Genomic DNA, 27,627 nt, shown 5'->3' on the forward strand with positions numbered 1-27,627 from the left:
TCAACCAACATGGCAACCCACCTTTCTGTGGTTGCCATGGTTGCCAGTTCGTTTAGAGGAGTGCTGAGCAGTCTAGGATTAAGGCATACCGCAACTTTTCTCAAAGCTTTTAAGTTAAAGATTTAAATCTAAGGACTTTATCAGGAATGGAGAAAGACAAATTTATAGATTTCTCAGCACTGGAGAGAGAGTTCCAGGCCGCAGTGGAAGCGGATAAAAAATACCAGAGGGAAAACGACGCGAAATTCCGCGCGGTTCAGCAAAAAGTGGCCACTTACGAGGAATTCAGGTAAAATTGTTTTATTTTACTCCATAATTGCTTGAGAATAAATTTACGGAACTGTTTAACAGTTACAATATAGTCTGTTCAGAAGGCGTATCCATGTGGATATTTACCATTTAGATAAAAGTTGAAGTTGACTTATTGGAATTCACCGTTCCACCTTAAATGAGCAGCAGCTACGTCCGGAACCCCCAATGGTAACTGCTACCTGTTTAAGGTGGAACGGAAAATACTTTGGAAAAAAATATTTTTAACATATTTTTTGATTGATTATAGATTATCTTTAGGTCAGAGTAGCACTTTTTTGTTTTTCTGTTTATAGTCTTGTATGTCTTTAATTTTTATATTTTATTATTTGTTTTTTTTATTGTTTTGAGCAATCAGTCACTTTTTCCACTGACTTCGTATGAAATAGCCCTTATACTGACACCTGCTGGCCAGAATGTTTCTGTATTAAATAGTAAATTAAGTTTTAAAAATGTCGTTTTAAACGTTTGTGGGGGCCACTCTGTGGAGATTAAATTGGTTCACTCAGAGACTACAACGCAACTTGATATTTCATCTCTCATAAAATAATAAAAAAAAAAAATAATAAAATTTTTACAAACATTGTTAGTTATTTTTTTGTGGTAACAAAGTCCTGGTGTTATATTTTAGGGACATAGTGCTGGCATCCCACCTAAAGCCGTTAGATAGAAACGATAAAGCCAGCGCTCCTCGGAAACAGCCGTGGAATCCAGTAGCTTCAGGATTTGGAGAGAAAACAGCTCACAGTGCAGACGTGGTACAGGTAAATGAATCAGAAATAATAACAAAATTTATAACATCATAAAAGCAATTATCATATTTTGTCAACAGTCTGCTGTTGTTTTACAGTAACATTTTTTTCCTAAGGTGTAGTGTTTTACTGTATTTTGCTGAGAATTCTTGTTGGTGATTTGTTATATTGCACTGCTATTACATGTAGTACTAATAGTATAATGATGCAGTATGATGTTTATTTGTGTGTTTATTGTCATATTCCTGTTGTTGCAGCCTCTGACGTGTGATTTCCAGCCCAGAACTGCGTCCGAGTTCCTGCGAGACTGGAGAAGACTTGCTGGAGGTTTGACAGAGAAGTACACTCTCCTCCTGAGACTCGGAGGAGATGTTTTACAAACAGTATTCAGGACTGAGGTTGGCTTTGGTCTCCTGGGTGAGTTCCTACTCATCCTTTCGGAGGGTCTGCAGCCTAGGGATGAGGCAGTGGTCACCCAGCTGCTCGAAGGTCTCTCAAACACCGGCCGGTTCGACCTCAACGTGACCCTTCTGAGTCAAACTGAAAAAGAAGCGAGTAAAAAACTGTTCCTCAAGCTCCATGACACAGCAGGAGACCTCTGTGACACTCTAATAAACCCCTCTCTGGATCTTGAGGATCAGAATCAATGTCCATCCCTGATCAAGGGTTCTGAGTCGGTGCATCTCGAAACAGAGGCCACAGGGAAACTCAAGTATTTAATGGAAAAGTATGCAGTTTTTGAGACATGAATATCTGTAGCTGTACTCGTTCCTGACTTGACCGTGTGGTTTCTGACACTGTAAGAGACGCTGTTCCTCAGAAACACAGACAAAAGACCAAACTATTTCTCATTTCCATCATAATTTCACCTCTGCATCCTTAGTGTTCTTAAGTTTGTTAGCCAGTATTCAGTAACTATATATACAGTAACTACTAAGAGTTATTTTTAAGTAGCTTGTGTGTACTTTTCATTTACTACTATGAATTATACAATACTTGTTTTGAAATATTGAGGTTTTTTTTTAATTAGATTTGTTTGTATAGTAATTCAGGGCGACAAGTGAGAGTGTGTGTCGCCCTGTGAAGGACTGGCGCCCCCTCCAGTGTGTGCTCCCACCTGGGCTCCCGCCCAGTGGTTTCGGCTAGGCTCCGGACTCACCATGACCCTGAACTGGATAAGCGCTTACAGACAATGAATAAATGAAATAAAAAATTCAGTCATAATGTGGTGCAGTGTCTTTAAATTATAGCTGGGGTCAGTGATTTGTCTTAAAACATTTCTTGTTATACTTCTTGAAATAGTCCTTACAGCCTGATAGCAATCAATAAAATAAATGATCTGAAGACAAAAAGAACAAATCCCTTTTCTATATAGGCTACAAGACTGTTATAAACCTCATCCAATTTAATTCATTTAATTCAGGCTGAATAATACTGAATGAACTACATCACTCTCAGAGCCTCTGGGCTCATCCTGCCCCCAGGTACGCACGCTGCATGCACTGAGACTTGTGTCTAAAGAGAAGGACAAAAGGGGGAAAAGGACAGGGAGAAGGCTTCCAAACAAAAGATTCTGGGTGAAGATGAACATCGCTGCAGCCGTGGGGTGTTTTCTTATGTGTGAGAGAGGCATGAGGTACGAGGATGGCGTTTGAAGGCCAGGTGATGTGCTCCTCCCTCTGTGTGACTTATCAAGTTGTGGCGTTCCTGTGTTTTCGAGGAGTGCCTTTGGAACGAGGGCTGAATGTGTGAGGAGGGACTTTTTGGTAGGAACTGGCTTACACTTACTGGTTTCTACAAAGACACCTACTTTAATACAAGAAAAAAGTCCTATAAAATAACTTTTAATTTTGACCAAATCTGATTGGACAAGACACATTCCCTGAGTGCACTGGGAGGTTCAGCTCTACATACAGCACTCTGTTTCACAGGAGCCTTTTATAACCCATTAGCATTATCACAACATAGGGGCATTTAAATACATTTAGCATATATTTATACAGTAAACAGTTTAATAGCCGTTTTCGCTTGGTTCTCTTTCTTCTCCGTTTTCTCTGTTTTTACTCAGTGCTCTTATTTCTCTGCGCTTGATGTGTGTTTTCCTGCGTTTAACCTCATCTTTGCGCTCTCACATAAACCCAGGTCCGTCGCTGTGATTGGACAGATTCAGAGGAGGTGGGGCGATTTTAACGTCTCTGCACTTGACGTAAGAAGAGGAGCAGGATAAGAACGACATGTTTTAGCCCATGTTTTCAGACTCAGCCCATGTTTTCAGACTCAGACGCAGTGCACAGAAAACTGACTGTGATCTTGTTTCACAGTATGTGGGTTGGTGGGCTCCAGATTTACACTGAACAAGGTGTTTATTTGTAATATATCTCCTTTAAATAAACAAATTATAGAGTGTTGTGGGTGGTTCACGATTAAACTTCACTGGTAGAAAGGTGATATAATAGCACTTTCACACGGGAGGTGGAATATTTCTTAGGTTAAAATCAAAGACATTTGTTCTTTATGACATCACAACTGACAAACATCATGGTTAAGGCAGTGCAACATCACCACGGTTACAGCCAACCCTCAACATTCCAATAGGCAACCATCTCAGAATTGGAAGAGCAGCTGAAATGTCTCGTGTGCATGCTGTGATTTTCCTCTGTGTTTGGACGCTCTGTCCTTCGTCACTGTCCTATCAGGCCCCTGAGGATAAGGAGGACATCTTCACCACCAGAGCATGTCCAGCCTTCCTGGTCTTCAACAGCGTGGCGTTCCTGGCTGATATGACCATAGAGCTGCTGTGCCACTGTAAGCCAGAGGAGGCGCACTCAGTGGTGTGGTATTACCAGAAATACCTCGGCACTAAGGACATCATGGTTCTCACTGACTTCTCAGGTACCAGCATCATGGACTCCTCCAAAGTTGGGAGAAATTTGGAGCTCAGAGATCGCTTCTCCATCCGTTTGTTCAGCCTTGTGGTCTTCAGGGTTCAAGAAGACGACTCTGGACATTACATCTGTGGCACAGCGTCGGGGGAATACTTCTACGGCTACGATGTGGACGTTCAGGTGGTCCGTCTGGTGCTTTTTTCCTTGGATGTTGTTCAAAGAAACGAAACCCAAGATCTGGACACCACTGATACGCCTTTTACAGTCTTCAACAGCTATTGGCCTTGGTCTGTATGCGACCGCTGTGGTGTCAAAGGTGAGCAGACTCGAGTTGGACTTTGCTATGTCAAGAGCGACTACCTCCAAGTGAGATATCTTCGCCAGAAAAACAGCGAGACCTCCTGTGGTTCCTCTGCGGTTCCTCTAAGATTCGGGTTGGCCAACAATGGCCATGGAGCGGAGCTTGTTGTGAGAGGTTGCCACGCTTCTTGTCCATTCAAACCTACACCTGTTAGCCCTCAGCAAAAGGCCCTGATGGACTTCCTCGGATACGGAGACCCAGATTTTCCAGGAATTCCCGTTTACTACTACAACCAACCAGCAGGGTCCAACCTGGTACTCTCCTGCCCCAATGCAAAGCCCCAGCAAGTCGTGGCCTGGGATAAAGGCATGACTCCACTGCACCGTTCCAGTTTTATGGAGGGTTTAAATGAGAGTGCTCGCTTGTTTATAGATGTGGGTGACCACCTCCACTTCAGGCCTGTTCGTCTGCAGGACAAGGGCACCTACTTCTGCTGGATTCAAGGCAGAAAAGCAGCTGAGGTCAGGCTGGGAGTGTACGCACGCCTGCGGAAAATGCGCCGATTCTCAGACCCTGAGTCTCTCTTCGCCCTCGAGGTGATTATGGTCATCTACGTGGTCCTGACCACTGTGTTTCTGATCTTTATATCACTGAGGTTCCTCTGGGCAATCAGAAGAGAACATAAAGCTTTGGATTAGTCTGGAGAAACAAGGACTGCAGAAGAATGTGATCCACTAATAAACAATTGTGTCTCTTCTTCCTTAATGACTCTTCTTGACTCGCTAGCACAGGGCTCACCAAACATTTGCAAACGCATGTTCATCCAACATTTGGAATAGGATGCTCTGGGTGGCTGCACATGAGCCTAAGCTCACTCTGCCCTTGGACTAGAACGTTCTCCAGCATTGGGCTATGGAGCGTCCAGAGTGGTGTTTGTGATACAGAACCAATTCACAGTGGAATACACTTCTGTTTCTTAATTAAACTTCTATGAGCTGCTTTTATCAAAACCCCACAAGCCCCACAGCAGCATTCTCCCTCTGTCTAAACAGCCCTGTTCAGAACGCCCTGTAGTTCTCTCTTCTCTGTTCTCGTTTTCTTAGTTTTTACTCAGCGCTCTTATTTCTGTGTGCACTGCCTTTAACCTCATCTTTGCGCTCTCACATAAATGCAGGTCCAACGCTGTGATTGGACAGACTCAATGTTTTCAGACTCAGGCAGCGCACAGAAAACTGACTGGGGTCTTGTTTCACAGTGTGTGGGTTGGTGGGCTCCAGATCCACACATTAATATGCACATGCTCTCAAGAAGGGATTTAATCAGAATATGTCCCATTTAAAGTGAAATAGCAGGGGTATGAAGTTTATAAATATGTCACTAGAGGGCGCCCTTGTATCAGTGCAGCACCACAGGCTGATTATAACCGAACTGTTTAAAGGGGAAACCCACAGATTTATTTTATTATTATTATTATTATTATTATTATTATTATTATTATTATTAATATTATTATTATTATTATTATTAAATGGACAAGATGTAAACACAGTGATGGAAAGGGAGGTTTGGCTCCATGAGAAATGTTCCATTTTAAATATCAGTCTTGGTGAATGGAACCAGACGTCCTCCTCGATGACACTGGAGGGTTAATAAGGAATGCTTTCTGAAATAGCGATGCTTGAGAGGAAGAAGAAGTTGATTTAACTGCACTTTCTCTTCCCCATCACACACTTCTTCTTCCAGAGTTCAAATAGGTTCTGCTTTTCAGTCCACCTTAAATGATGCAGCAGTAACATTCTGTCACGGCAGTATGAATACATACACAGCATAGAACCATGATCAAAAGCACTGGGCTCTTTGTAGCTCTACATTTATAGACTGTAGTTCATCTGTTGCTCTGCATACTTTGTTTGACACCTTTCACCCTGTTTTACAGCGGTCAGGACCCTCACAAGCCCTCAGTGTCTGCGCTGAGAATGATCCACAAACCAAAAACATCCAGCCGACAGCGTCCTGTGTCACTGATGAAGGACTAGAGGACGACCGACACACACTGTGCAGCGACAGGTGAGCTACTGTCTCTGACTCTACATCTACAAGGTGGACCAACGAGGGAGGAGTGTCTCACAGAGTGGACAGTGAGTGGACACAGGGTTTAAAAACTCCAGTAGCACTGCTGTCTCTGATACATTCACACCAGTGCAACACATACTATCACAACACCAACACCATGACTATTGAAGAACAGGGTAAAAGGGGGTTAACAAAGTATGCAGAGCAACAGGTGGACTACAGTCTGTAATTGTATAACTACAAAGTGCTCCTGTGTGGTCAACAGAGCTGAGAGAATGGACAGTGAGTGCAGAAACAAGAAGGTGGATTTAATTAATTAAATGTTATGTTTTAAAAAATACCCCCCCCCCCTTCAAAGCAGCCTCTAGTTTCTCAGCCTCAAATAAAAGCTTCCCCTTTCTATCTGAGAACATGCCCCCTCTGTGGTGCCCCTAGCGGCATCTCTGTGTGTGTGAGAGAGAGAGACAGAGAGAGAGAGAGAGAGCAAAAGGGAGAGAGAGAGAGGAAGCTTCCGCAGTGTGTGTCAGTTCAGTGCTGAAAGCTGAAGAAGATGAAGGACCAGAACTGCTCTGAGGACATCTCCCAAATCCTCCAGGATGTTCCCACAGCCAGGAAAGCCCTCCGGGACAATTTCAGCAACCTCCAAGGGGTGGCTGAGTACTGCGAGAAAACTTATTTTCAGGTCGGTTACACATACACACACACACACACACACACACACGATTAGGACAGGACACACACTTACACACTAACTTATTACTCATTTACTTACTTGCTCACTGCTTCATTCTGTTTTGTGATTGGGTCACACCACTGACTCTCACTAGACACTGGAACATTGCTGTGAGGATTTGATGTCTTCACTCATGAAGTCAGGATGTGACTCTTACATTCATCAAGTATCGGGTAGCTCCATCACTGCAGAGAACACAGTGCCACTGCTCCACAGAGCTACATTAGTGGGTTTTATTCTGCTCTGGCCGACAGTTGGCATTGGGCACGGTGACCTCCGGCTCATGTGCAGCTGCTCCAGAGCACGTCATTTAAGTTTTACACTTATCTATAAAGATTATACACACTGTGGCCACACTAGGCCCAGTTGGATGGCGTATTCACTCAGTATAAGGGATGTCTACAAATATTTAGTGGAGTTTATGCTATTTAAGCTCTCTACAGTTATTGTGTGTCCATCAGGTCATGTTTTAAACCCTGAAAACCTTTACCAACATCATTCAGAGTGAACATGGGTTTGAGTTTGAACAGCAAAGTGATGAGTGTGACTCGGGAGGAAGTGAGGAGTTTCACTGTGGTGCGGTGCCTTATAAGGAAACCTGTCGTCACAATCTACAAAACCCCTGCCAGTAACAGTTTTAAAAAAATCCCATTCTTGGCCACTTTTGCAGTTCTGAGCCTCTCACACCAAGCTGCAGCTTATTAACTGAAGACCAAAGTCCATATACCCCTCTTTAATCAAGCTGTAAATAATTCTAATCCTGTTGATCAGACATGTGAATTCAGAAAGGGAACTTAGTCTGTCACTGCTTTGGAGAGAGGCCCAAACCCAGAAGTGTGTCTCCTGAACCCATTATTTATACCACAAACATAAGATGAAAAATCGAATTCCTTTATCGTGCCCGAATGAACCAGTTTATGCTCCAGAGAGTGGGTGTTCCTCACAGGGCAGCCATATTTAAGACAAGTTTAGTACAGAATGTCTGACACCTCCAGGCCATGAAGAATAATCAGTGGAAAGTTACTGGTTGCTTCTTTATGTGCTAATACCACTTTTCCATTAACCAACTAAGGGCTGGTGCTTGTGCTGGGGGCTGGAGCTCGTTGCAGTGAAACCGAGAAACTTTAAAGAATTAAAGAATGTACTAAGCTTTGCACAGGCTTGGGAGCCCAATGATTATGTATCCTATTATGATGTTCCCTAATCTGAAAGTTGGTAGGTGTCGTATAAACAGCGTGATGGAACATGCTCTTCTTTATATAGAATTTTTCTTGCTTGAGGGCAAATCTAACCATCCATAATCAACATTTTGAGCATTTATTTAGCTCTCAGTAGCAGAAAAGTGGGCGAAAAACTTTGCTTGATGACGCCAGAGCCCAGTGCTTCAGTCGTTTGCTGTCGATGGGCCCAGAGAACCATTCAAGATTTTTGTGTCAGTGAAAAAGTGGCCTGAGTAACATCTAGAACTTCAGTGGAGCTGATTATTAGGGCCTGATCAATACTTACGATCAATACGAATCATTTATATTGGCTGATATTGTTGCCTATAATACAAAAAGCAGATATAAAAATTATTAAATTATAATTTGTTGATGTGTTAGACACTAAAAGAGCACATTACCACCTTAACAGCATCAATTAAGCTAAGAGTTGGCCTAAATTGTCAGATCAGTTGTGATCAGTTTTTGTCCAGTCTTTCCTCATAATCAAACTTTCCTCGTAGTTCAGTGTGTGAGGTTTAAACAAAGTGATGGAGAGGGTTTTGGTGTGAAATTGTTTATTGTGAAGAAACAAGCAAATTTATTTCCAGTGCTTGTGAATGGAACCAGGTGTCTCTATGTCTCCAACCAGTCAGTGTATTCATATTCATTTCATGTAGTCACTTTCTGGGAGGAGCTTTTAGAGGAGGATGTCTGGATCCATTCACCACCAGAAGTTCGTCTGAGGTTTCTTCAGAGCAGAACATTTTACATTGAATCAAGCCAACTCTCCATCACTGGGTTCCCATCATATAAATTTTGAAAATGGGTGCATCTCCCCATTGTGATCAATTGCTTTGGAATCTGTTTTTTTTTTAGTTAAAGCTGATATAGTACTTTCTTGTGTTCTCCTTGTTCACAGGCTGGAGGAGACTCCAATAAAGCTCTGGAGGAAACCAAGGCCTTCACCACGCAGTCTCTGGCCAGTGTAGCCTACCAGATTAGCATGCTAGCTACAAATGTGCTGAAACTCCTGGACGCTCAGAGTTCTCAGCTCCGTCAGCTGGAGTCCTCTGTCAACCTCATCGGCCTGGTACGAACCTAAGCTTCACCTGATCCAGAGTCTTTTCTATAAGGATTTAGTTAGTATGTGTGAGGCAGTTTAAAGGAAGTCTTTAAAAATAAACATTGAATGGTAAGAGTGGGGAAAATGATCCCATTTTGGACGCATCACAGTTTTCTCCTGAGAGAATGGAGGAGCTGTTTAAAAGAGAGCACTGGACCAGTCTGGAGACTACTGTAGACACTGGTTTCCATCTACTGAGGGAGTGCAGAGGTGGCAGGTCATGTCTGATGTTCCTCTGTTTGGCCGATTTTGAAGGCAATATTGATGTGTCATTAACTGCTTTACATTTCCCATAATGCTGTGTGTCATCAAGGTCAGCCACATTGGTCATAAAAGATTGCCCAGTGTAAGCCGTGATGTGGTGGGCCCAGCCGGGTTTCTATAAACTCAAAGTTGATATATCTGACATTATGCCACTACATGTTGAACTGGAGCACCAGTATCTCAGACCAAAACAAATGCTTTGTATTTCATCACTTGTTTTCCTTCAGCCACACCTCCCCCTCCCTTTAGTTCAAGCGCTCAGAGAAAGTAGCTGTTAAACACAGATGAACACAATTATCCATTTTTGTCAATGGCTGTTTTTTTAATTATTATTTTATTAGCTGAAGTACATTTTTGGTTGAGGAAAATTTGGACGGTCACTTTCACCTGAATGTTTCACACTGCAATCTGCCCATTGCATGTGCAACTAAGTGTGGGTGGGCACTGTGTTGCCACTTGGTGAGAACAAAACAAAACATGGAGACATTTCCATGCATGCATGGCCAATCAGGAGAACAACACACACAGAGCACATGTGACTCAATTATCCAGTCAGGAGGCCTTTACTTCTTTTCAGTAGGATAAAAGTACTTAACAACAGCTTTAATACACAAACTGCATTATACTGATATCAATATTTTAATTTGTTTATTTATTTATTTTTGCATTTTTCTTTATAGCATATTTGCTCTCACAGATACGCAGCAGTGTATGTGTTGGTTACTTGGTGATCAGCTGTCACCGTCCTGGCTATGTGGTGATATATTGCTATTTTGGAAATGTGTCTGAAACTCAATCTGGTTACGGGTCCCTTCATATCTAAAAGCTACTTAAACTGTGCTTGTTTCCACTCAGCCCCACTAAACTCTACTCTGCATATGCTCCATCTGCAGGCCTCCACTTTACAAAGTAAACTCTTAGTGACATTAATTTCTGCTGCATAGCTCCAGTGCTAGAGCTAAAGAAGCTAATTTCAGACACAGGAAGTAAACTGAGTGAATTTTACAGAGAAATGAACTAGAACCCAGATTGATAGTCAGTGAAAGACCACTGTTAGGAGCCATTAGCAGGGAGTTTCAATCTCTATCCAACCCTATACCCCCCAATTTCCTCTATTTTTTAACATCCTCCCCGGTTTCCTCTGTTTTTTGGGTGCTCCAGTTCCTTGTTTTCTAGGTGTCCCAAACTTTATCCTGCCTCCCCTGTTCCCTCTATTCTCTGGCACTGGTTTGGACCCTGTGTGCCGTTCCAGAAAACGTAATGTTCAGGCTAAACCAGGTCACTTGAGGCAGACCGAAGGGTGGGGGGGACGCTCTCAGTGACTCAGAATAAAAGACCAGTGTTCAGACGCTGGAATCCTATGCGATAAATGCTAACCCTGACTGATGTTCTCTGTTGTCTGTGGTTCTCAGGGCAGGCCTGAGATTATGGCCCACTTTTCCACTCATTGTGGGGCTCCATCTGTGTTTTAAGAAATTGCTAATCCACTAGCAAGGCTCACTGTCACTAGGAGCACTAGGACACTAGGAGCTTATATGATCAAAAACTCTGCATGCATAATTCAACATATTTGCTAGCACACCTAGATTTTGAAAGCATTAGTGCTAAGCTAATGTTGGTCTTTTAGCTTTGCAGGATGTAGATGTAACCAAAGTGAGGGACCTGTGTGAGTTTATCCTGAACCTGGATATGCACAGGGATACATTCACACTGGATACTACTCACTTTGTTTCTTTCTTCCTAACAACACCTGATAAAGTATTATAAATGTAGTGTTTTCCGCTGGGTATTTATCCTCTGTTTGTGTGCAGGTGGTGAATATGCACAGAGATAAATTCACAGTGGATAACACTCATCACGATTTTCATTTCTTTCTGAAAATATCTGCTAGAAGTGATAAATTAAGTATTTTTTGGTGTGCCCTTATCCTGTGTTTGTGTGCAGACGGTGGACATGCACAGGGAGAAAGTGGCCCGTCGGGAGATTGGTGTGTTTACTGTGGCAAAGAAATACACCAGGAGCTGCAAAGTCATCTCACCAGCGGGGGGCAAAGAGCCCAAACCCAAGTACAGCCGGACCCCCATCACGTACACCGCTCTGGACTCACTCGGACATGGGATGAAGGTAAAAACAAACATCACACAACTCCTCCTCTCTCAAAAAAGGCTAGCCAATAAACTTCCTACTGAATTCTTTACACACTTTAATGGTATACAGAGGTTTTGCATTTGTGCTTCAGGTGGTTGCTAGACTGTGGCTAAGAGGTTGCAATGGTATTCCAGATGGTTGCAGGGTTCTGCTAGGTGGAGGCAATGTTATTCCAGGTGGTTAAATTATTGTTAAGTGGTTGCATTGGTGCTCCAGGTGGTTGCTAGGCTGTTGCTAAGTGGTTGCTATGGTATTCCATGTTCCAAGTGTTTGCTAAGTTTTTTCTAGGTGGTTGCTAGGTTATTGCAAGGTGGTCGCATTCATGCTCAAGGTGCATGCTAGTCTGTGGCTATGAGGTTGCTATGCTATTACAGGTGGTTGCTAAGTTATTGCTAAGTGGTTACCATTAGTGCATAACCATTAGGTTACTAGGTTGTAGCTAAATGGTTGCTATGGTATTCCATACACCAGGTTGCCAGGTTGTTGCTAGGCTGTGTCTAGGTGGTTGCTGTGTTATCCCAGTTGGTTGCTATAGTGTTGCTATGTGGTTACAGGTGGTGGCTTAAATGGTTGTATAGCAACTGGATAACAATAAATGAATGAACCTCCATGAGTTTGTGTGTGTAAGAGGACTGGATTTTTTCTTTAAGGGGTGTGTTTAAGGGGTCTTTGTGTTTGTAAGTGTGTGTGTGTGTTTGTGTGTGTGTGTGTGTGTGTGTGTGTGTATGTGTTGGAGGGCTGGTTTTTGTGTGTGTGTTCCCTCTATGGGTGCAGTGAGGAGTGTGTTAAGGCAGCACTGATCCAAATTAGTCCTCACAGCACTGAGTGATGACTCTCGCTGTTTTCCCACGGTGCTTTGTGGCTGTCTGCCAGCCTGGACCCTGTGTGTGTTTGTGTGTGTGTGTGTAGCTGAGAAAGAATCAGTGTAAAGAGTGAAAAAGCCCAATTTGAATGTGCATTTGTTCCTGTGTGTCTCCTTTTGATGGGTGTGCATTTTTCTGTGTGTGTGTGTGTGTGTTAGTGTGAACTCAGCTGCTCTATATGCAGGATGTGGTGAAGGGAGTTGGTTCTCAAACAGAGCAGAGAAATCACACGATAGCGCCACACAGAGTTGTCTGATTTGATACACGTTCACACTAGTGGTGCATGGTTTTCTTTCATTTTCTGTCATCTTTAAAAATTAATTAAAATAATTAAAAAAATAATTAATTATATTAAAATAATTCATTAAAATATTTTTAAAATCATGATGTATTTAGTGTACTGACTGCCTGAGAATACCTGTCTACACAACTGCTGTCTTTGTTGTTCAATTGCTTGGCCACTAGAAGTCACTAAGGCATTAGTTGGGACTGATGGCTAGCTACATGAACTACAATAACACACACAGAAAGTGAACCTGCGTAGCACCTTTAAGTTATGGATTTATTTAACCACTTAAACCTTAGGCTTACTGTGCAGCCCAGTGCAGGCATGTATTAGTAGATAGAACTGATCCAAGCGTGTTGAGCTCTAGCCGTATAAATATTAGTCAAATACGGTGAGGTTAGGCTCGTGTTTAACCGTTCCAGAGAATCTTATTTCAGTACCACAGGTTGTGTTTGTGTGTGTGTGTGTGTGGTATATTATTTTGTATATTATGCATCACATTGATATATACCTTTAACTAAAGCCCAGTTTAATGAAGCATGCATTACATGCAGTGTCCTGTGTATGAATGAACAAATTAATGAATTCTAGTTTGTTACAATTTAATGCACAAATTACAAGTTAATGCAGCCAGTTCATGCCAGTGTGCTCACCACACATCAGCTCTTAGACAGAGAGGTGACGGGGTTGTGTACTGATGATGTCCTTGATGATTACCTTTTTATAGTATGTTTATATTTATTTTGTTTTTCACAGGTCTCAATGAAGCCTCAGGAAAGAACAGCAACAATGACACGTAAACAAGGAGGCACACTGAGGTACCACACTCACTGTATTTCTCTAAAAAATACAAATAAAATCTATTAATGATGGCAGCAAGGTGGCTCTGCAGGTGGTGTCGCCTCCACACAGCTCCAGGGGTCTGGGGGTAGTGTGTTTAATCCCTGCCTCAGGTCACTGTCTGTGAGGAGTGGGGTGTGTTCTCTCTGTGTCAGAGTGGGTTTCCTCTGGGCACTCTGGTTTCTTCCCACAGTTAAAACACTGACACTGTCCGCACATGAGTGTGTGGGAGACTGGGTGAATGTGTGAAGTCCAGTCCAAAAAACATGGAGGGTAGGTGAATTGGCTTCTGTAATAACTGTCCTGGTTTGTGAGTGAATGTGTGTGTGCCCAGATATGGATTGGCGCTCTGTCCTGGGTGAAGTCCTAGTGCCCGATGCAGTCCTCCAGGTGGACGGTCGTTCCTGGTCGAGAGTACGCTGTGCGCATTTGGCTGCCGCTTCTCACCAGTGTGTGTGAATTGAGCGTTCTGAGCAGTGTAGATTGTAAAGCGTCCTTGGGTGTCTAGAAAGGCGCTATATAAGTGTAACGATAATAATAATAATAATAATAACTGCAGGAAGGTTTAGCTGAGCTAGGAATGGTGGTGGTGCAGTGTTCCTCTGTGCAGTGTTACTTGCACAAACATAATCTTCATAGAATAGTTATAAGAAGGAAACCATTCTTGTGTCTTCATGGAATTCAACATTTGAAGTATGCTGTGGGCCGATAAAGCTGAAATACAACTCTTTGGCCACAGTCAATAAAGGTAGAAAGTTATGTAGAGAAAACAGATCCTTTTACAAAATGTGAAGCATGGACACATGTATCAAGCTTTGGCGCTGGGTTGCTACCATTGGCTTTGTTAATATTGCTCACGTGGGGAGAAAAATGGACTTCACAAAACTGTCAAGTATGTGTTTCGAGTCTGACTCTGAAGGAGGACAACGTCTACAACAGGATAATGATCAAAAACATTGGTCAATATTTGATTGGAAAGACCCTATTGATTGTTGATCAGATGTTAATATTTTTTGATTACACTCTTGAGTATGAGAACTCAAATATAACATGACACTGGCTTTATAATTTTATTCTTGCAAATGAGTGTGTGTTCAGAACATGGCTGGTATATTGTTGTTAGATGTTTTTTAAAGGATCTCTTTGAATATTTGATGATGTATATGAGACCTGTATTAATTCATTGATACTAATGGCAAATTGATGTGATTAAATCAAGAAAAGACCAGCACTGAAGCCTCTGTAATGGCCCCTGCAGTCTGCTGACCATATGGCCTAATGGTAAGTGACTGGGCTTGGTACAGGAAGGTTGTCGGCTCAATCTCTGAGACCGGCAGGAATATCCACGGCCCTTGAGCAAGGCACTAAACCCACCAATGCTCCCTGGGCGCTCTGGGTGTGTGTTCACAGCACCTAGTGCACTAATGTGTGTGTTTACTGACACAGATGGGTTAAATGCAGAAGACACATTTCGCTGTACGCTATACAATGACAAATAATAGCACATTATATTAACATTTGTTTCTTAAAACAATGCAGTGCACACAAGAAGACCCAAGAATATCTCAGACCTAGAGGCCTTCTACAAATATGAGTGGTGAAATATTAACACTACAAGAACTGAAGGACTTAGTTGCTACAAAAAAGCAATTGTTGCATTTGAAACAACAATAAAACCATGTAACTTTGCCCAAGAGTGCCCATGCATTTGCATACAATAGCATAAATACTATTTAAATGAGTATTTTCAGATTAACCAATGAGATCTCTACAGTGCATCCAACAGTAAAGGCAGCGTGCAGCATCTTTTACACAGTGATAGGAAATACAGTGTATTTACTGTGACTAACATGGACATCAAACCACCATGAGTTTCTTTTTAAGGTGAAATTTGGAAATATCAGTGGAATTCCCCTTTAAGCTGAAGTATGTCAGTTTTCACCGCTGTCCTCAGTTCTGCACGCGCTCGACTTTATCAGGAAGTTCACACATTTCTGCCGAAACCACTTCCTCTGAACATTCGGCACAGTGTCTGTTGTGTGTGTGTGTGTGTGTGTGTGTGTGTGTGTGTGTGTGTGTGTGTGTGTGAACTCTTTATAAGAACAATATCTGCCTCAGAGCGGTGTTTCCACACATGTATTATCTGATCTGACCTCACTGTATTTAAAACATTAAAAACAACAGTGTCAACGTTTCAAAAACATAGCGTTATTTCAGTGTGGCAGTCACGCTGCAGCTGCAGGGTCTCGGGGGTCTCGGGTCCTGGGTGGGATTCCCTCCTTGTGTCATTGTCTGTGAGGAGTGTGGTGTGTCCTCTCTGTGTCTGTGTGGGTTTCCTCCCACAGTCCAAACAGACATTAGTAGGTGGAGTGACTGACATTGTCCAGAGGTGTGTGTGAGTGACTTTGTGAGTGTGTGACTGTACACAGGTGTGTGGTGCTCTGTTCATTCCTGCCTTGTGGACAGTGATTCTGGGTGGGCTCTGGACCCGCTGTGACCTTGAACACAATGAAGCAGTTACAAAAGATGAATGAATTGTCCTTATTCTCAAAAAATAAAAATGTTTTTTTTTTTTAAATCTGTACATTTTATTTTAAAGTGTCTCTGTTACTTCATTATACTAAATGTGTGTGTGTGTGTGTGTGTGTGTGTGTGTCTGCAGTAGAAACTCACGTCCAGCCGAGGCTGTACAGTGTCCAGTGGCGCCGTCTCTGTCCCGTGGAGCGTCCCAAACGTCCCTCACGGATAAATCTCTAACGTAAGACAAAGCCTCTGTATTTATGTAGATGAGATTACGTGATGTTGCCCACTTTTTCCTCACAAAACTGCCCCTGTTGGACCATTTAATGTGGAGTGAAAGCAAATAAGAAGAAACTAAATGAATGATGTAATTCTATAAATACAGTGATGAATTCCTCTTTTCCTCTAGGTCCAGTTTCGGAAAAGCTGTGCCGCCCCCAGTGGTCCCCAACTGGCCCACGTCCCCCGAGGCTGACATCGTCTCAAGTCTCCTGGATGAGGGAGCCCCACCTCCACCCCCTATGTTTGAGGGAGAGGGAGAGGGAGTGGGAGGAGGAGGGAGTGGTTCTGCGTTTGACGCCCTTCCACCCCCTCCTCCCCCTCCTTCCACACTTTCCTTATCTGCCCCACCTGCTCCACCTGCCCCGCCTGCTCCACCTGCCCCACCTGCCCCTCCTTCCCTGGATTCTAGTGTCCTCCCACCACCTCCTCCCCCACCGATGACCCCTGACTCCACTGACCTCAGTGGCATCCCTCCACCTCCACCCGCACCTCCTCTGGAGACAGGTGAGAGTCCCTTTACATCAGCTGCTGTAAACGGCAACGGTACTCGACCAGGGGCAGTGTGCAGCCGTGTTCATGTTGCCATGGTGATAGTGCCAGGGAGCACCACACAGTTTGTGGGAGTGGAAACCCCCAGTCAGGGACCAGAGTATTGACCATGCAGCAGAAACGCTCTGTTAGAGACACTTCTAAAAGAACGTCTAGAGATTCAAAGGCCAACATCGCCATCTAGTGGACTGAATAGTAATTGTATCAGTGGAAGCTAGGAGCTGTTGAGTGTACGTACGTCATCAGGATGGAGTTCAGTGGTTATTGTCATCTGTTTATGGTCTAAGCTCATCATCCAGGCGTTAAACCCTTTGCTGTTGCTGTTTGTGTGTAGTTCCAGAGGAGAACACATTTCCTCCTCCTGATTCCCCTGCTGACCTCCTCCCTCCTCCAGAGAGTGACATCCTGCAGCTGCCTGCCCCTCCACCTCCACCTGGAGAGGACATCGGCGAAGGTACAGACACAGAAACACTAGGAACGACCCAGGATCCGTGAGTAAAAGAGGGATCCCTGGTCCTCAGCTGAACAGGAGAGAATGAATACTCCTGAGCGTACCTCTGACCTGAGAACAGGTCACTTACTCACCTCTTAGACCACACAGATTCTGAAAAATGAGGAGGTGGATTAAAATAAGCCTGGGATTGTGAGTGCTTTAACACATGAGATATGTGTTATGGTTTTTCTGTAAATAAACTCTTCTTTAAAATATTACGTTACTGAAAAACAATAACTGTAAATGCTTTGTGTCACCAAACTTTTGACAGCAGTATATTTCTACTCTGTCTGTGTGTGTGTGTATGTTTGTTTAAGCTAATGCATTTTTAAATGTGCGTGATTGTAATCTGAAGAGTGTATGTGTATGTTTGTGTGTGTGTTTGTGTGTGAGAGAGAGAGAGAGAGTTATAGTATATTTCAGTGAGTGTAAGCTGAAGTGTGTGTGTTTGATAGCTAATCTCTCTCGGGGTGTTTGTGTATAAGCTAATGCATTTCTGTGTGTGTGTGTGTGTGTGTGTGTGCACGTGTTTGTGCGTGTGTGTGCTGCTTCTACGTGTGTCCAGCACGTCGTCCTCATCGCTCCAGAGCTCGACTGCCTCCTGCCTCTCGCTCTCTCTCTCTGAGACTCCGCCGTCCACACACTCGCCTCCACACACACTCTCTCTACCTGCCCTCCACACACTCACGTAAGACCCACACAACACACACATTACCTGCGCTCCACCCACTTATACGGCCCTGATACTGCATACCTAATCACACAGTGCCACTCACACAGCGTCTCTGGATCTCAACACACTAGCAGGAGTACACTAACAACACTAGGGATGGGCAATAAATCGAAAATTAATCGAAATCAACATTCCGAACTTCTAATCAACATAAACTTGTCTGTATCGATTATATTGATTATCTTTATCCTGTTATGTCCCCACTGTGTGTTCATGTACTGTCCCTTTTAAAATCACGCTACCAAGCTGTAGTCACATGATTCAGCTCAACAGCAGGTGCAGCAGATTCAGATTCACCGAGCGACTCAAGCTGGTCCCAAAGAAAATCGCAGCGTCTGTGGTTTGGACGTGCTGTGTTTTGACTATAATTAAGACGACACCGAACAAAAAGAAGTCAAATGTAAACGCTGAAAGAAAACAGTTTCAGCCAAAGCACAATCTCACACCAAATATAAACAGTGCTCAGAAAACAGACAGGAACAAGCTCTCAGTGACATTAGAGAAATATCCCAGCTTTAAAACTGGAGCATATTCACAGCACAAGCCTCGTCACTGAACTATGAGGGTCACAAATACAACAACAAAATAATCGCTCATTAATCGTAATTGTGGTAAAACGTACAATTAATCGTGATATTGATGTGCGCTCATATCGCCCAGCACTAAACTCCACGGTTCTGTAACGTTAGCTCAGAAAGACGCTATAGCATTGTGAGTGATGAGTCCCGTCCTATACCCACCCAGAGAAAAGATAAGAAGGTTTTTCCTTTCTCCCGTAAACGTACCATTTAGGAGATATTTTCTTTGGACAGTGACGTTGAACTCTCTTGTTCCACTTGGGAGCCCTAAAGAGGAACACAGTTCTGTGGTTTTAAATAAATGTCTGTGACCTGCTTTGGTCAAAACACTACAAGGAACAAACAACACATCATTTTTCTCACTCTGCTAGTGTCCTTACCTGGATAGCGAAAAGACAGCATTAGTGCACTGAGGGCAAAGTTGGAAGTCCATCAGCACCAGCTGTTAAACGGAGAGTTAACTTTTCTAATGCTTTTGTTATTCTTTGTAAATCAGATTAATAAATCATTTTAATCCAGCGAAGTGTGAACATATTCAGCGTAATCTTTTTATATCAGGCCTATACTCATTACTATATCTTTCATAGTTAGTCATATTTGTATTAAATTTATTTCAGAATAAAAGTCTCCATTCTGAGAGGTCCCATAGTGGCAACCGCAGTGACATTAAATCTTGCTGCCCAACCCTACTTCCCATACAGACACACATACGTCCATTTATTTATAGTTACATAAAGAAAATGCATATATCATTAAAGGAAAACCCATGAATGCTTGTTTCTCTGCGCTCACCCGTCAGTCATGATCCCCCCGCCCCCTCCGTACCCTCCACCTTTGGCTCCGCCCACTTCTCTGAGTCCGCTGAGCCGGATCCCTGCTCGCCTGCAGCACCTCGGTGAGTCTGGCCACTGCTTCATCTCTCTGCTCTTCCTCTTCTTCATCTTCCTCCTGCTCTCTGAGGTCTGTGTGAGTCTCCTGCACTTTCCTCTTTATGAAACAGCTGAGTTCTGAAAAGCTAAGCATGTGGTTACGTCTCCTTGAAATATAAACGCAGTGTAAAAGTTTAAGGGAGAGTTTTATGCACTGTTTGCGATGTCAAAAGCATGAACACGTTTCCATACGGTGGCCTATTAAGCCCACATCTGTTTAGCCTAATTCAGTCTACAGTCTTACATATATCAGTCTTAAAGGTACAGTAAACAAAATATCCTGTTAAATCTAAAGGGTAAAGAAGGGTTAGAAAATGATCGCAAATTGAGAAATTAAATGGATTGATCAGACAAAATAACACTTTACTGATTCTGAAGGAAAACATCACAAGGAGCACACCAATTTTTAAGAGTACATTTTTTGATATACAAGTAAATATGTAGAGTATGGGCCCTTTAATCTGCAGCTGTTCCAGGCTGTTGTGTTAGGATGTGTCAACGCTGTTCCAGAAAATTTCTGACATGTAAACTTTAATAAAAACACGAATCTGTAACTGTGCTAATTCTCACTCTCAGATTCCCAAAGAAAAATGTCCAGTCTTGACCCTGAAGAACTAGACTGTATTTTGTAAATATAAACTGAAGAGAGTGCATTGCACTGATGTTGTGTTTTTGACGTGTTGTAGATCTGGAGATTCCTGCCCCTCCCTCCCCGGTGCCCATGGATGGTTTGGATGGTTTTGATGAGATTCCTCCTCTTCCTCCTCCAGTGGACTACGACACCTCTGCTCCTGCTGATTACCTGGAGAAAGGTAAGGGCTCAGGTGTTCTTTATTCTCGTTTCTCAACAGAACCGATCCAAAAACACTGGATACACACCTTAGATAGGAGCACCGTATATCACAGATATAAGAGTGTGCAGGGTGAAGTGTGTGCAGAGCACACTACATACATCACACAATAAATGCATAGAGTAAACACATACCTGACCAGAAATTACAGAGATATAAGAGAGTCAGAACAGTGTGTGTGTTTGTTTTGTGTGTGTGTGTGCATGCTTGGTTGTATAATTCTCTTTTCTCCCAAGTGGTGGCACTGTACAGCTACGATACGGGAAAGCCAGGCGATCTGTCCTTCCAGACCGGAGACGTGATCTATCTGACCAGCAGGAACGAGGACGGCTGGTGTGTGGGGATCCTGAACGGAGTGGAAGGTTTCTTCCCTGGGAACTATGTTGAGAGCAGCAGCTAAGTGACCCACTTAGCGTCCAGAACCTCGCTGGAATCATGGAAGGAGTTTGATATGAAATGAAATAGAGCAAAATAACAGGGGACTGTAATAGCGCCACAGTTCCGTATGCACAAGAACCTGACAGCTGAGGAGTGGGGAGATATTATATTTATGTTATAGAATATATAAAAGCACAGGGTGGGGTTGATATTAGAGATGATTAGAAACTAATATCTGTATAAAAATGTGATATTTACTTGTTTAATCCAGAAGATGTATTCTTTTAGAAAATAAAATACTTTAAATTAACCCCCTGTATCAACTGTATACACTTTACATTCAACTTGTATATAAATTTAGTCAACTTGATGAACTTGTTTAACTGTGATAAAAGAATACCTGGTCGATCCTGATGTTCACTTGTCACAGTGTTTTCAGTGGTAACCAGACAGATAGCACATTTATTAAGAGGAGATTTTCTATATCTTTGATTTAACTGGTTTAGATCTGCTTTAATAAAATATATAAAACTAATAGAATTCTTCAATGTTAGGTTCTGGATACAGAGAATAAAGTGTAAAAATTATAATGATTAATTCTTAAAAGGAATGACATTTCTTTGGCTTTTTACACACAAACACACACACACACACACACACACGTCAGTGGAGCATAAAGCGGTTCAGTCAGATCTACAGAGCAGTTTAATTCTTCAGCTTGTGTGAGGTAAACTTTTATATTTTATCTGAATGTAATATATAATTAATTTCATAAACACAGTTTGTTATTTTGTTATATTTTTACTAATAAAATCATTAAAATAATGTTAAGGTTACAAACACAGGTGTGTCTCACAGGTGAGAAGAAAGGGGGGTGTTTCTGATGATGTCATATCCAGTGCTTCTGTGATTGGCTGTTTTGCTTTGTGGTTACAGCATAGGTACTGTGACTTTAAACAGTGGAGATTGGTCATAAACTCCTTATAAGTAGACTTAGAGTACTCCCTCAGTCAGCTAACACACACACACACACTCCTGAGTCACCTGTACCTGCACAGGTAAGGCACATTCTTCTTCCTCTTTTTATTATTTACTGCTCATTTTACTCTGTGTTTTAGATATATAGTAGTAATAATGATGATGTTATTAAACATATTATAAACAGATGTCCCGTCAGTGAGGCTCTTAATCTCACACACAGCTGTCTGCTTTACTGTAATTTAAGATGTTTCAAAGATTACATTTTTTTGGGCGATAAATGTAAAGATTTAAAGATGAATTCAGATTTTGTTTTAATGTCAATGTTTAAATAATGACTTTAAATGATGTGTTTTCAACTTTTTAATGCTATAGTTTAAAAGTTATAAATAATCATATTTAATTTTATGGCTTTAACGATCCCTAATAAATCATTAGACTTATGGTTACATTGATACACAGGACATTTTATAGCACCTTTATATTTAAGCCCAAAAATCCTATGGAGCATTCTTTCTAGTCAGTATTTCAAGCCTGTTGCACTGTCTCCCTCATACTGTGCTAACTTTAAGAGCTTTTATTGCTTCATGATCCCGAGTTAGGAGCTGCATTCCGACCTTTAACCTTTCATTTCTTGAGCTGATTTCTCAGATGAAGTCAAAATGGCTGCCATGCCAATAATAATGTCAATGTTTCATGATAGAGGAGAAGATAAGGTTTTACATAACACCAAACATAGTATGTATGTTGGAGCCAGACCAACTACACACAGGATCCTTATTCCTCTGAGAAGAGGCTGCTAAAATAAACACTTGTCTATTTACATTAATGTCTTTAGGTTATTTTTGTGTTAATTCAGCATCAACCAATTAGAGACATATTTTAATTTCCAAATATAAGATACACATATAAATTATTGTACACTGAAGTGTGGGCTAGAGGGTAAAAGCCACACATTATTAAGTTGTGGAGCAGCTGAACTGTGTTCTCTAAAGTGATGGAGGTCCATCCATGACACTGGGGATGAGTTGGAGTGCTAGAACAAATCCAGCATCGGTGCTGGACCTGTCTATCTGTCATTGCCTATTCCCACTGTTAGATCCTCTTGGACTCCCGGCCTCGGGCCTGAGATAGATAGATAGATAGATAGATAGATAGATAGATAGATAGATAGATACATACTTTATACATAAATACATACATATTTTATTGATCCCGGAGGGAAATTCAAGCCAGAGATCTCCTGATGACATGCCAGAATTCCTTAAATAGGACACAAACATAATTTTTCCAGGAATTAATTTTCTTTTTTTCACTGCAGATTTCCAGTGAGGTTGGGGCACTTCAGGAAGATGTTTTTAAATGGCTTTCCTTTCGTGGAGTAAGTGTCTCACCCTTCTTATTTCCCACCCCTTAATCTGTGTGGAGGTCTACACCTCAGAAACGTCTAAGATACACATTCATTTCCTACATAATAAATTATGGAATAAAAGATATTCAATAATTCAAAGTAGATACTCAAGAATTCTTAGCAGATGCTGAATAATTCATAGCAGATACTCGATAATTTACAGAATGATACTGAATTATTCTTAACACAGATACTGATTTATTCATAGTGTGTGCTCAATAATTCATATTTGCTTCTTAGTAATTCATAACGGATACAAAATTATTTTTAGATACTGAATAGTTCATATCAGATGCTGAATATTTAATAACAGGTACTGAATAAATCATAATAGATACAGAATATTATTCATATATTCATTGTCTGTAAGCACTTACTGGAGCCTACCTGGAATCACTGGGCGCAAGGCAGGAACACACCCTGGAGGGGGCGCCAGTTCTTCACAGGGTGACACACACATTCACACACACCTATGGACACTTTTGAGTGGCCAATCCACCTACCAACATGTGTTTTTGGAGCTTGGGAGGAAACCGGAGCACCTGGAGGAAACCCACACAAACACAGGGAGAACACACCAATTCCTCAGAGTCACCCGGAGCGGGACTCGAACCCACAACCTCCAGGACCATGGAGCTGTGTAACTGCGACACTACCTGCTGCTCCACCGTGCCGCCCTATAATTCATATTAGATACTGAATAATTGACAGCAGTTACTGAATAATTCATAGTGGAAACTAAATAACTTACAGAAGAGTGCTGAATCCTAACCTGCCCCCTCTGTGTTTCCGCTGCAGGATCTTCGTACCCGTGTTTGTGTTTTTTATCTTGCTCATAATCTGTGGCATGTGTAAGGCAATGCTACGCAACATGAGTGAAGAGCAGGAGTACCAGCCACAGTCCCCCACCTCGGAACAGGCGCGTCCTTCCATCTTCATCGTCCCTGTCTCACAGCCAGAGGAGGAGGAGGATGTGGGCAGACTCCCCCGCTACAGCACCGTGGACCACTACAACCTCCCGCCATCGTATGATGAGGTAAGGCCTGTTTCTTCTGGAGTGGAGGGCATTCCTCTGCTTCAGGAACAGCTTCTCTTCTCCTGGGAAAGGTTTACACTAAATGTGGGAACATTTCTGCATGGATTTGATTGTATTTAGCCACAAGAGATACAGTGAGCTCAGGTACTGATGGTGGATGTCTAGTCCTGGATCATAAAGCGATGAATGGGGCTTCCCTCCAGAGAACAAACTTCCACTGCTCCACAGCCCGTTGCTGTGGGATGGGGGGGGGGGGCTTATGCTCCTATTGACAACACTTGGCCTTGAGGTTAGTAGACTTAAGCTGGATGTTTTTGGTCGGTGGACTATTCTCAGGCCAGCGGTGACACTGTGGGGTTTAAAAACTCCAGCAGCACCGCTGTGTCTGATCCACTTGCACTAGCACAACACACACTAACACACCACCACCACGTCAGTGTCACTGCAGCAGCTGTAGGTCCTGACCATTGAAGAAAAGTTTGAAAGGGGTGAATAAAGTATGCAGAACAACAGATAGACAGCAGATTATTAAAGGAGATTTAAAGGAGCGTAAATGACTGAAGCTGATCACATGAAGGGTATAAATCAAGGGCTTTTCCCCAGAGGTGAATGACCAGGAAATCTGCTTCAGTGCTGGACACAGTCTGAGTTATCTCTCACTTTACCAGCCTCACCCTTTACCTTGAAAGCACTACAGACACAGTACAGTACAGGACCTGAGTGGGGCCACCCTGGAGTATATACTCCATTTTCAACACCAACATCTATCTATATATCTATGCCAGAATAGAGGCTGTGACTGAACAGACCCTGTGGTAATAAACCGTGCTGAGTGGGGGTACAGGGTCGCTAACCCAGTCTGTGTGTGTTATTTCAGCTGGAACTGAAGTCTGTGTTTATACCTCATGATCCTCCACCTTCATACTCTGAGTCCATCTCGTCTCCCCCTGCCTCGCTGTCTGTGTCTGGCCCCACACACTCTGACCTTACAGCTCCTCCCCAGGACGTTTAATCCGCTGCGGACACTGTGAGCGTGTCCGAACCCTTCTGGCCGAGACCTACATCAGCTGGACAGAGGACACACCCACCCCAGGTGCCCTTGTGGACGGAGAACGTCCACCGCTGCTGCTGTCCGACCTGTCCCACTGCTGCACTCTTAACACACAGCTGCTGAGGAGATGCCGAGGAGGAAGCACTTCAGATTAAAAAATGTGTATTTAAACATTGTGAATGAAATATTTAAATTATTAAATGTGCAATCAATAATTTTTCTAAGTATTGCAGATGCAATCAGTCATTTTACCACCAACAAGGATGGACACTATGTTTTTTTAAAGTGATTGTTTATCATTTGCACTTTTTCTATAAAGCGCAACACACTCAAATAACTTTGACATCAATGTTTTGAACCAGTTCATGCTACATAGAGTGGGTCGCCCACATAAACGTGATCATGTTTAAAACCTGTCCAGTCTAGCACAGAGATGTTAACACATCCAGGCCACTTGGTGTCAGTGTAGCCGCTGTTTTGCACCAAATGAGAAAATGACTGACTGCACCTTTAAAGAATTGCCACGTAATGTGAATTTGTTCCATGTTCCTCCTAGAACCACAGAACCCTGTTAGAACCTGTTTAGAAACACTTGGAATATGTAAATGTATGTAAATTGTGTAAATAGGTTTTTATTTACATCATAAATGAACAATAAAAGTGTAAATATAAAAAGAAATATAAAAGTGACTTCTCTATCTTTATGTAGGTTTTGGCTCATGTCGGTGGGAGGTCCTTTCAAAAAGGAGGCTATGTCTCATTAATGTGGTGAGAGAAACTATCATAGTTTCATGTCTCATCATGTTCCTTATTTCCTTGACCATCACCCTCATCACACCTACCCCTCCTCTCACCCCTATTCTTCCTCCTATCCCTCCCCTGATTTCCATTTTCTCTCACCTTTTCTCCCCTTACATGTCTTACATGTTCTTCATCACCCTCATTCTACATACCCCTCCTCTCACTTCTCGTCTTCCTCCAATTCCCTTCCCCCATTACTCCAATGTATATAAGGCCCTCCTAAAATACTTGGTGTCAGACTGGATTGGGAACAGACTAGACTGGCAACAGTCACAGACTGGATTGGGAACAGACTGAACTGGTGACAAACTGATGACCAAGCTGTGCCCGTGCTTTTCTGCATGCACGTGAAGGAAACCTCCACCTCTGAACCTCCAGTTTCTAAACCTCAGATCATCCTGAGATAGACTGAGATCATCCTGCTGTACTCATACATGGTCCTGTGTATGTGTAAATAAACTCCAGTCAACGCCGAACTCCAGTCTCCTGACTCTTCAATGCCGAATTTCTAACAGTTGGTGTCGTGACCCGGATGGCATACTTAATCCTTCTTGGTGAGTAACGCCATCACGAACTAAAGAGAAATTCTGGCAGAACCTTCTCCTATGCAGACTAGGATATAAGGAATAAGAGTCAGTAAAATTATCCTGAAATTGTAATGTGTTGTTACTGTTATCCCCTCAGGTGAGGGAAGACCAGTAGTTTGTAACTGTTGTTACTGTTATCCCCTCTATATGAGGGAAGACTGGTATTTTATAAGTATTTAGATTTTCTGATCAAAAGAGGCCTGTTTGTGTTTTGTCGAAACACTGGCGTGTCACTGGTAAAAACCTAACGTTTTGTGGTTGTTTTATATTCTTTGATCAAGAAAGATCTGTTTGTGTTTGTTGAAACACTAGTGTGCCACTGGTAAAAACTTACAGTTTTGTGGCTGTTCTCCTATACTTTGATTGGAGGAAAACAGTACTTAAAGTTACTTTTAACTGTTGAGGGAAGCTTTTGCTTTGTTTGTTTGTTTGCTTGTTTTGTTGTGTTGCCTCACCATGACTTCAAATGGCCAAAATGCTCATAAATATTGTAAAGTCTCCTGGAAGCCTATTAACTATAGAAATAGCACATTAGTTAAGGGTGGGACTGAAATGCCTCAGTGGACTGAACCAGATTTTGAAAAGGTAATAGACAGCATAGTCAATAAGCACATCAATGAGAAAAAGAGCAGTCAGTACTTTTTATCTAAAGGCTTTTCTGCAGACACAGA

At 42.4% G+C, this 27,627-nt stretch overlaps 3 protein-coding genes across 7 annotated transcripts; all 3 read left to right on the forward strand.

The window, feature by feature from the left end:
• The first annotated feature begins 44 nt into the window (after window positions 1-44).
• ccdc103 (coiled-coil domain containing 103) lies at window positions 45-2,275 on the forward strand. Its single transcript, XM_066642913.1, has 3 exons — window positions 45-289; window positions 941-1,073; window positions 1,319-2,275. The coding sequence occupies exons 1-3, from the start codon at window positions 147-149 to the stop codon at window positions 1,808-1,810; spliced, it is 768 nt and encodes a 255-aa protein (XP_066499010.1). The 5' UTR covers window positions 45-146; the 3' UTR covers window positions 1,811-2,275.
• Window positions 2,276-3,669: 1,394 nt separating this feature from the next.
• On the forward strand, window positions 3,670-6,388 carry LOC136665448 (Ig-like V-type domain-containing protein FAM187A). 2 transcript variants are annotated; one of them, XM_066643084.1, is made up of 2 exons: window positions 3,670-4,843; window positions 6,184-6,388. In XM_066643084.1, the coding sequence occupies exons 1-2, from the start codon at window positions 3,689-3,691 to the stop codon at window positions 6,316-6,318; spliced, it is 1,290 nt and encodes a 429-aa protein (XP_066499181.1). In that variant the 5' UTR covers window positions 3,670-3,688; the 3' UTR covers window positions 6,319-6,388. The 2 variants fall into 2 exon arrangements, with proteins under 2 accessions (XP_066499181.1, XP_066499182.1); XM_066643085.1 differs by lacking the exon at window positions 6,184-6,388 and having other exon boundaries at window positions 3,670-4,958.
• Window positions 6,389-6,798: 410 nt separating this feature from the next.
• abi3a (ABI family, member 3a) lies at window positions 6,799-26,215 on the forward strand. 4 transcript variants are annotated; one of them, XM_066642225.1, is made up of 13 exons: window positions 6,801-7,002; window positions 9,175-9,345; window positions 11,587-11,766; window positions 13,696-13,757; window positions 16,445-16,537; window positions 16,709-17,085; window positions 17,465-17,584; window positions 18,189-18,311; window positions 19,734-19,829; window positions 20,550-20,675; window positions 20,951-23,451; window positions 24,280-24,517; window positions 25,395-26,215. In XM_066642225.1, exons 1-11 carry the CDS (start codon window positions 6,871-6,873, stop codon window positions 21,112-21,114), a joined length of 1,644 nt encoding a protein of 547 aa, XP_066498322.1. In that variant the 5' UTR covers window positions 6,801-6,870; the 3' UTR covers window positions 21,115-23,451; window positions 24,280-24,517; window positions 25,395-26,215. The 4 variants fall into 4 exon arrangements, with proteins under 4 accessions (XP_066498325.1, XP_066498322.1, XP_066498321.1 ...); XM_066642224.1 differs by having other exon boundaries at window positions 6,802-7,002; window positions 16,442-16,537; XM_066642226.1 differs by lacking the exons at window positions 18,189-18,311; window positions 19,734-19,829 and having other exon boundaries at window positions 6,804-7,002; window positions 16,442-16,537.
• Window positions 26,216-27,627: the final 1,412 nt, after the last annotated feature.

The sequence above is a fragment of the Hoplias malabaricus genome, chromosome 13 (assembly GCF_029633855.1).
Source record: "Hoplias malabaricus isolate fHopMal1 chromosome 13, fHopMal1.hap1, whole genome shotgun sequence".
NCBI classification, from domain to species: Eukaryota; Metazoa; Chordata; class Actinopteri; order Characiformes; family Erythrinidae; genus Hoplias; species Hoplias malabaricus.